At 40.6% G+C, this 9,353-nt stretch overlaps 1 protein-coding gene across 2 annotated transcripts; it reads left to right on the top strand.

The window, feature by feature from the left end:
- Positions 1-1,567: 1,567 nt before the first annotated feature.
- LOC129819014 (E3 ubiquitin-protein ligase TRIM35-like) lies at positions 1,568-6,345 on the top strand. 2 transcript variants are annotated; one of them, XM_055875485.1, is made up of 7 exons: positions 1,568-1,660; positions 1,865-2,306; positions 2,582-2,677; positions 5,001-5,231; positions 5,347-5,369; positions 5,454-5,572; positions 5,664-6,345. In XM_055875485.1, the coding sequence occupies exons 2-7, from the start codon at positions 1,902-1,904 to the stop codon at positions 6,236-6,238; spliced, it is 1,449 nt and encodes a 482-aa protein (XP_055731460.1). In that variant the 5' UTR covers positions 1,568-1,660; positions 1,865-1,901; the 3' UTR covers positions 6,239-6,345. The 2 variants fall into 2 exon arrangements, with proteins under 2 accessions (XP_055731460.1, XP_055731459.1); XM_055875484.1 differs by lacking the exon at positions 1,568-1,660 and having other exon boundaries at positions 1,667-2,306.
- Positions 6,346-9,353: the final 3,008 nt, after the last annotated feature.

Below are 9,353 nucleotides of genomic sequence, written 5' to 3'. Positions count from 1 at the left end.
AGATGTATATTCCTAGGATCTTGGTAGCCTGTAGGATACCTTCTGGAGTTCTGTGTTGTTATTTGACATGCGTCATAGTACACGTGGAGTACTTTAGACTACCTTAACCCTCCTATTATGTTGCGGGTCAATTTGACCAATTTCCACTTTTGAGTTGTCTAAAAATACTAGTTAACCTCTCTTTTTCTCCATGAAATTAAATAATTTTTCCTCATTTAGGGTCATGAACCTAACTTCAAAATGTGGACACACAGATGTGTTGTGGAATGTCTGTGTAGATTTTGTATAGAAACATGATGTTGTGGGTCATTTTGACCTGGAGGCTTTTATGTGTATAGATATTTGCACAAGTCCAAAATAAACAAGTATTTTTGAAGTATTTTGTTTTGACTGGTTCTAGTTGCACATTTATAATTATGTTTGGGTGAAAATGAGCTTTCCCAAACTTCTCCTTCTCAGTGCCAGAGCAGCAGATTTCTGACATAGACACTCAATGAGCTCCGAACAGAAAATGCTTGTTTGTGAGAAAGGAAATATGTTTAACAAATAGTTCTTAAATATAGAGTTTTTGAAATTAAATGTTTTTTTATTTCTTTTTTCTGAAAGGTCTGACAAGATAAAATAGAGTTTTGGCTGTTTTTACTTGGTTCTTTGACTGTCTAGAGTGTGTTTAAACTGTGCGGGTCAATCTGACCCATACAACAATGGACTTCATTTTTTTCTGCAAAGCAGAAGGGTTAAGCATCAGTTAAGTTGTAGATTTCCCATGTCATAGGGGAAGTGGGGAAGTCAACACTGACCATGATCCACTCGAAATGTATCACCAAACCGGGAGGGGGCAGAGGTAAGCATTGCGTTTTGGGACGGATTCCCTGATTCAATGGACACCCAGCCCCAGCATAACAGTGAATGGCCGTTTTATCTCAAAACCACTGTTTGTAAAACGATACCATCCACTCAGTAATGAGTGGTGAGAAATACATTTGACACCCACAGAAACGGAGACTGTCCTCTCAACAGTTACAACAGTAATTGCATTAAAAACATTGTTTTTCTGGCCGGTTGTATTTGGAAATGTTGCACAACTGTGTGCTTGAGTTTCAGAACGCATCCATGCTTGGCCTATATCTCAAAGAAAACTAACTGCAAAGGTCAAGGTGATGGTGGAAGCTAAACCACTGAGTTGGATGGTGCGTTGAGGAAAGTTAAGGGAAATTAGTGGAAAACTAACATGGGAGAATGGAGCAAAATGGGCTACGGGTGTTAATGAAGATATGCCTCGATCTTGTAATGCCTTGCTCCGGTGTTGGAGTATGTTTCATGGGGTAGGCTTGAAGCATAAGGATGTGTTTTGGGGGAGATCCATTTGCAGTCAAGGAGATGTTGGAGGACGGACTGGGAAAAGTGGAGTCAATCAAAGTGACCAGAGCCTGGTTTCCCAAAAGTATCTTCAGGTTAAATTCATCTTTAGAACCTTTGTAGTTGCATTGTTAAATCTCCGAGCTGTTTCCCTGCATGTTTTCTGCATTAAATGCCAGTCTTCACCCCACGCAGTAGGTGGCAGTATGCACCTCTAACGTATGTTCTGTGGACTGCCATAATATCATAGAAGAACAACTGCAAAGGTTCTCCCCTCATACACGTGATACAGGAAGTAAAAGTGAGTGAAGCCATTTAAAATGTAGCTAATGTTCAGCTATCTGCTGTTCAACAAGGACAACATACACGACAGGATCTATTTCTCATTACTAGATTAATGTCAACATTTCAGAGCAGATACTGAAGGAGATAAGGAAAGCACACCAAATATCTTTAGTGTGTTATTAATAAGGGGTAAAGTACATTGCTTCTTATGCTATTACAGGCCATTATAGAGAAACAAGTTTGACGGATTCAGAAAAATGGCTTGCGAATCGACTCTCCCAGAGGAGGATCTATCCTGTCCTGTGTGCTGTGACATCTTCAAGGATCCTGTTCTCCTGTCTTGTAGCCACAGCTTCTGTAAAGCCTGTCTGCAGGAATTCTGGAGAGAGAAGGATTGGCAGGAGTGTCCAGTTTGCAGGAGAAGATCGTCAAGGTCTGAGCCTCCCAATAACCGGGCTCTTAAGAACCTATGTGAGGCCTTCTTACAGGAGAGGCGTCAGAGAGCTTCAGCAGGGTCTGGGGTGCTCTGCAGTCTGCATGGAGAGAAACTCAAGCTCTTTTGTCTGGAGCATGAACAGCCTATCTGTGTGGTGTGTCGTGATTCAAGGAAACATAAAACGCATGACTGCATCCCCATAGATGAAGCTGTACAGGATCTTAAGGTAGAGTAAACCAATGATTTTGTTAAGTCAGGGCGTTATGCAGAAAGTTAACAATAATTTCAACTTCACTGTGAAAGTGAAAAACAGAATAGGCCTACAAGTAATTTTTTTTGCTGACAATATGCATTTATGAACTTCCTTTTCGTGAGAGTAGGTATGTGATCTGGAGTTTTGATTTTGTAACAAAGTGACTATCCCTCAGCATTTTTTATTCAGTCTTAACTGGAATAAGTGTGTGATATGGTATTAGACAACAACCTAGTGTTTAATTCCAGGAGGAACTCAAGCCTACCCTGAAGTCCTTACAGGAGAAACTGGAAGTCTTTAAGAAAGTCAAACTCACTTGTGATAAAACAGCACAGCATATCAAGGTAAGAATGCGGAGTGATGTAACACAAACAGCACAGCATATCAAGGTAAGAATGCGGAGTGATGTAACAAACAGCACAGCATATCAAGGTAAGAATGCTGAGTGATGTAACAAACAGTACAGCATATCAAGGTAAGAATGCTGAGTGATGTAACAAACAGCACAGCATATCAAGGTAAGAATGCTGAGTGATGTAACAAACAGCACAGCATATCAAGGTAAGAATGCTGAGTGATGTAACACAAACAGCACAGCATATCAAGGTAAGAATGCTGAGTGATGTAACAAACAGTACAGCATATCAAGGTAAGAATGCTGAGTGATGTAACAAACAGCACAGCATATCAAGGTAAGAATGCTGAGTGATGTAACACAAACAGCACAGCATATCAAGGTAAGAATGCTGAGTGATGTAACAAACAGCACAGCATATCAAGGTAAGAATGCTGAGTGATGTAACAAACAGCACAGCATATCAAGGTAAGAATGCTGAGTGATGTAACAAACAGCACAGCATATCAAGGTAAGAATGCTGAGTGATGTAACAAACAGCACAGCATATCAAGGTAAGAATGCTGAGTGATGTAACACAAACAGCACAGCATATCAAGGTAAGAATGCTGAGTGATGTAACACAAACAGCACAGCATATCAAGGTAAGAATGCTGAGTGATGTAACACAAACAGCACAGCATATCAAGGTAAGAATGCTGAGTGATGTAACAAACAGTACAGCATATCAAGGTAAGAATGCTGAGTGATGTAACACAAACAGCACAGCATATCAAGGTAAGAATGCTGAGTGATGTAACAAACAGCACAGCATATCAAGGTAAGAATGCTGAGTGATGTAACAAACAGCACAGCATATCAAGGTAAGAATGCTGAGTGATGTAACAAACAGCACAGCATATCAAGGTAAGAATGCTGAGTGATGTAACAAACAGTACAGCATATCAAGGTAAGAATGCTGAGTGATGTAACAAACAGCACAGCATATCAAGGTAAGAATGCTGAGTGATGTAACAAACAGCACAGCATATCAAGGTAAGAATGCTGAGTGATGTAACAAACAGCACAGCATATCAAGGTAAGAACGCTGAGTGATGTAACACAAACAGCACAGCATATCAAGGTAAGAATGCTGAGTGATGTAACAAACAGCACAGCATATCAAGGTAAGAATGCTGAGTGATGTAACAAACAGCACAGCATATCAAGGTAAGAATGCTGAGTGATGTAACACAAACAGCACAGCATATCAAGGTAAGAATGCTGAGTGATGTAACAAACAGTACAGCATATCAAGGTAAGAATGCTGAGTGATGTAACAAACAGCACAGCATATCAAGGTAAGAATGCTGAGTGATGTAACACAAACAGCACAGCATATCAAGGTAAGAATGCTGAGTGATGTAACAAACAGCACAGCATATCAAGGTAAGAATGCTGAGTGATGTAACAAACAGCACAGCATATCAAGGTAAGAATGCTGAGTGATGTAACAAACAGCACAGCATATCAAGGTAAGAATGCTGAGTGATGTAACAAACAGCACAGCATATCAAGGTAAGAATGCTGAGTGATGTAACACAAACAGCACAGCATATCAAGGTAAGAATGCTGAGTGATGTAACACAAACAGCACAGCATATCAAGGTAAGAATGCTGAGTGATGTAACACAAACAGCACAGCATATCAAGGTAAGAATGCTGAGTGATGTAACAAACAGTACAGCATATCAAGGTAAGAATGCTGAGTGATGTAACACAAACAGCACAGCATATCAAGGTAAGAATGCTGAGTGATGTAACACAAACAGCACAGCATATCAAGGTAAGAATGCTGAGTGATGTAACAAACAGCACAGCATATCAAGGTAAGAATGCTGAGTGATGTAACAAACAGCACAGCATATCAAGGTAAGAATGCTGAGTGATGTAACAAACAGCACAGCATATCAAGGTAAGAATGCTGAGTGATGTAACAAACAGCACAGCATATCAAGGTAAGAATGCTGAGTGATGTAACACAAACAGCACAGCATATCAAGGTAAGAATGCTGAGTGATGTAACAAACAGCACAGCATATCAAGGTAAGAATGCTGAGTGATGTAACAAACAGCACAGCATATCAAGGTAAGAATGCTGAGTGATGTAACAAACAGCACAGCATATCAAGGTAAGAATGCGGAGTGATGTAACACAAACAGCACAGCATATCAAGGTAAAAATGCGGAGTGATGTAACAAACAGCACAGCATATCAAGGTAAGAATGCTGAGTAAGGACCAAGGTAGAGTTCTAGTGCTCTCTGTCTCCAGAGCCAGGCTGAGGACACAGAGATAAAGATTAAGGAGTACTTTGAGCGGGTTCACCAGTTTCTACGAAAGCAGGAGGAGGCCAAGATCGCTGCCCTGAGGGAGGAAGAGGAGCAGAAGAGTCAGACGATGAAGGTGAAGATTGAAGAGATGAGCAGACAGATATCATCACTTTCAGAAACAATCAAAGCCATAGAGAAAGCGCTGGAAGCTGAAGACATCTCATTCCTGCAGGTACAGATGTCTGTCCCCATAATCATTCAATATTATTAAAGATGGATGCCACAATGAATACTGATTGATCATTAATAACACTGATAGCTAAGCTGCTCTTTGTGTTACTTTGCAGAACTACAAGGCCACAATGAAAAGGTAAGTGATCTGCCTCCTGTCTCTCTCTACTCTGTGGCTCTGAACCTAACCCCACAGCAGAAATGACTCCTAAATGTTCTCCAGAACCCAGTGCCCGCTGCCTGATCCTGTGAGGGTTTCAGGAGCGCTGATAGATGTGGCTAAACACCTGGGCAACCTCATGTTCAGAATCTGTGAGAAAATGAAGGAGATTGTTCAATACAGTGAGTCATATTCATTCCAAATAGATTCAATGATCGCTTGACATGTAGGCCGAACGGATCGTTTATTTTGGTCTCTGTTCTCTCTGTTCAGCTCCGGTGGTTCTGGACCCTAATACTGTGCACTCAAAGCTACTCTGTTCCCTGACCTGGACTGCGTATGATGATTGCTTTGTATGGGGTGGTGAGTTCCAGCAGCGTCCTGACAACCCAGAGAGGTTAGCCCAGGGATGGGCCATGGGCTCTGAGGGCTTTACCTCAGGGACACACAGCTGGGACATTGAGATTGATGACGAGTATTGGTTTGCAGGTGTGGCCACTGAGTCTATCAATAGGTCTGATCCTAGAGATGAAGTCTGGGGTGTTAGCCATGTTGATAGTTTTAATACAGGTTATGAGAAAGACTTTGATTATGTATATAAAGTATGTTGCCCAAATACTGAAACCATTTACATCCCCGTGAGACATTACTCCAGAGTTAAGGACAGGATCAGAGTTCAGCTGGACAGGGACAGAGGAGAGCTATCATTCTACGACATTAATAATAACACACACATACACACAGGTACACATGCATTCACTGGGAGAATATTTCCAATTTTTTCAGTGCGTGACGGTCTGAGGATTTTACCAGTGAGGGCCTCTGTAACAGTGGAACAGCACAGTTAGGGCTGCCGGAAAACGTGTTGTGAGCTGGCATTTACCCCAGTCAGTTTCATTGGGTTTCGCAACACCCTAGTACTGTTAATTTGAAATAATACAAAATATTGACAAAGTGTAGAAACTACTGTTTTTTTTTTGTTGGCAGATTTGTCTTGTGATTAGTCATCTTGCACACTGTTCATCTGTGCTGCGGTTGTGTGCATCTTAACCAATCACATTCAAGCTCTACTCTTTCCTCTGGAATTTGAAAACATCAATCCCAATAGAAATAAGTAACTCATTACATTTACATTACATTCCATGTCATTTAGCAGACGCTCTTATCCGGAGAGACTTAAATGAGCAAGGCTCTTAACGTTAATTGCTCATTTGAGGGCACAGACAGATTTTGAACATCATGAAAACTAGATTATTTTTTTCAGTCAGACCAACTGACGTCAGGAAAATGTGAACGTGTTCAAATTTGATTCAAGATTCAGCTTGACTACTTAATCTTTAATACATTTTCTATCCAAATGATTTACTGAAATGAACCTCTGAACACTATGATATATACAGTGGATTCGGAAAGTATTCATACCCCTTTTTCCACATTTTCTTATCGTAGTCTTATTCTAAAAGTGATTAAATTGTTTTTTTCCCCCCATTCATCAATCTACACACAATACCCCATAATGACATCACAGGTTTAGACATTTTTGCAAATGTGTTAAAAATAAAAAACAAATACTTTATTTATGTAAGTATTCGGACCCTTTTGCTATGAGACTTGAAATTTAGCTCAGGTGCATCCTGTTTCCATTTATCATCCTTAATGTTTCTACAACTTGATTGTAGTCCACTTGTGGTAAATTCCATTGATTGGACATTAATTGGAAAGGTACACACCTGTCTATATAAGGTCCCACAGTTGACAGTGCATGTCAGAGCAAAAACCAAGCAATCCCCACAGCATGGGGATTGTCCGTAGAGCCCCGAGACAGGATTGTGTCGAGACACAGATCTGGGGAATGTTCCAAAACATTTCGGTAGCATTGAAGGTCCCGAAGAACACAGCGGTCTTCATCATTCTTAATTGGAAGAAGTTTGGAAACACCAAGACTTCCTTGAGCTGGCCGCCCGGCCAAATTGAGCAATCAGGGGAGAAGGGCTTTGGTCAGGGAGGTGACTCAGCACACATCCCAGTCTCTGTAGATTTGATTGTTTTTGGACTTTTTTTGGCCTTTCTAGGGAGTTTTTCCTAGCCACTGTGCTTCTACACCTGCATTGCTTGTTGTTTGGGGTTTTAGGCTGGGTTTCTGTACAGCACTTTGAGATATCAGCTGATGTAAGAAGGGCTATATAAATAAATTTGATTTGACCAAGAACCCGCTGGTCACTCTGACAGTGCTCCAGAGTTCCTCTGTGGAGATGGGAGAACCTTCCAGAAGGACAACCATCTCTGCAGCACTCCAGGGTCTTTATGGTAGAGTGGCCAGACGGAAGCTACTCCTCAGTAAAAGGCACATGACAGCCCGCTTGGAGTTTGCCAAAAGGCACCTAAAGGACTCAGACCATGAGAAACAAGATTCTCTTGTCTGATGAAACCAAGATTGAACTCAGCCTGAATGCCAAGCGTCACGTCTGGAGGAAACCTGGCACCATCCCTACGGTGAAGCATGGTGGTGGCAGAATCATGCTGCGGGGATGTTTTTCAGGGGCAGGGACTGGGAGACTAGCCCGAATCAAGGGAAAGGTGAATTGAGCAAAGTAGAAAGATGCTTGATGAAAACCTGCTCCAGAGTGCTCAAGACCTCAGACTGGGGCGAAGGTTCACCTTCCAACAGGACAACGACCCTAAGCGTACAGCCAAGACAATGCAGGAGTGGCTTCAGGACAATTCACTGAATATCCTTGAGCGGCCCAGCCAGAGTTCGGACTTGAACCCGATCTAACATATCTTGAGAGAGCTGAAAATAGCTGTGCTGCGACGCTCCCCATCCAACCTGACAGAGCTTGAGAGGATCTGGAGAGAAGAATGAGAGAAACTCCCCAAATACAGGTCTGCCAAGCTTGTAGCGTCATACCCAAGAAGACCTGTGGCTGTAATCGCTGCCAAAGGTGCTTCAACAAAGTACTGAGTAAAGGGTCTGGATACTTATGTAAATGTGATATTTCGTTTTTTATAATTAGCAAAAATGTCTAAACCTGTTTTTGTCTTCTCATTATGGGGTATTGTGTGTTAAACAATTTAATACATTTTAGAATAAGGCTGTAAAGTGACAAAATGTGGAAAAAGTCAAGGGGTCTGAATACTTTCCGAATGTATTGACCACTATTTTATATATATTTTGAACACTATTTTATATATATATTTTGAACACAATATTATATAGATATTTAACAATGTATGTATATAGAAATATTGAACACAATATTATATATACACACTACCAGTCAAAAGTTGACACACCTACTCATTCAAGCGTTTCTTTATTTTTGCTATTTTCTACATTGTAGAATAATAGTGAAGACATAAACTTTGAAATAGCACATATGGAGTCATGTCGCAACCAAAAAAGTGTTCAACAAATTCTTCAAAGTAGCCACCCTTTGCCTTGATGACAGCTTTGCACACTCTTGGCATTCTCTCAACCAGCTTTACGAGGAATGCTTGAGGTAACCCTGCATAAAGCTCATCCCTTCTATTTGATATGATCTAATTGCAGTTGTGTGTGCGTGTGTAAGGAAAACTCCTCTCTAGTTAGAATAGAATTCATATGAATATTTTTGTGACCTGATAAAAATCATAGCCCATACGAAATTGTTTTACAACATTTTGATTGTGCACACATCAATACATTGTATTAAAATGTGTCTCTTAGCAGTCCACTGTGTCCGCATTGTGACCACATTTACTTGTCCATTCATGTATGCACATTTTTGGACAGATATTCTTACAAAATAATAACTTTAGACACACATTGATGACATAGAGTAGCAGACAAAAGTTTGGACACCCCTACTCATTCAAGGTTTAATTTTAATTTTTACTATTACTTTTACTTTTACTACCAAAAAAGTGTTAAACAAATCAAAATATATTATATTTGAGATTCTTCAAAGTAGCCACCCTTTACCT

Source organism: Salvelinus fontinalis, chromosome 21, assembly GCF_029448725.1.
Source record: "Salvelinus fontinalis isolate EN_2023a chromosome 21, ASM2944872v1, whole genome shotgun sequence".
Classification (NCBI taxonomy): Eukaryota; Metazoa; Chordata; class Actinopteri; order Salmoniformes; family Salmonidae; genus Salvelinus; species Salvelinus fontinalis.
Note: the sequence above shows the minus strand (reverse complement) of the source record. Positions and strands in the feature narration are given on the sequence as shown.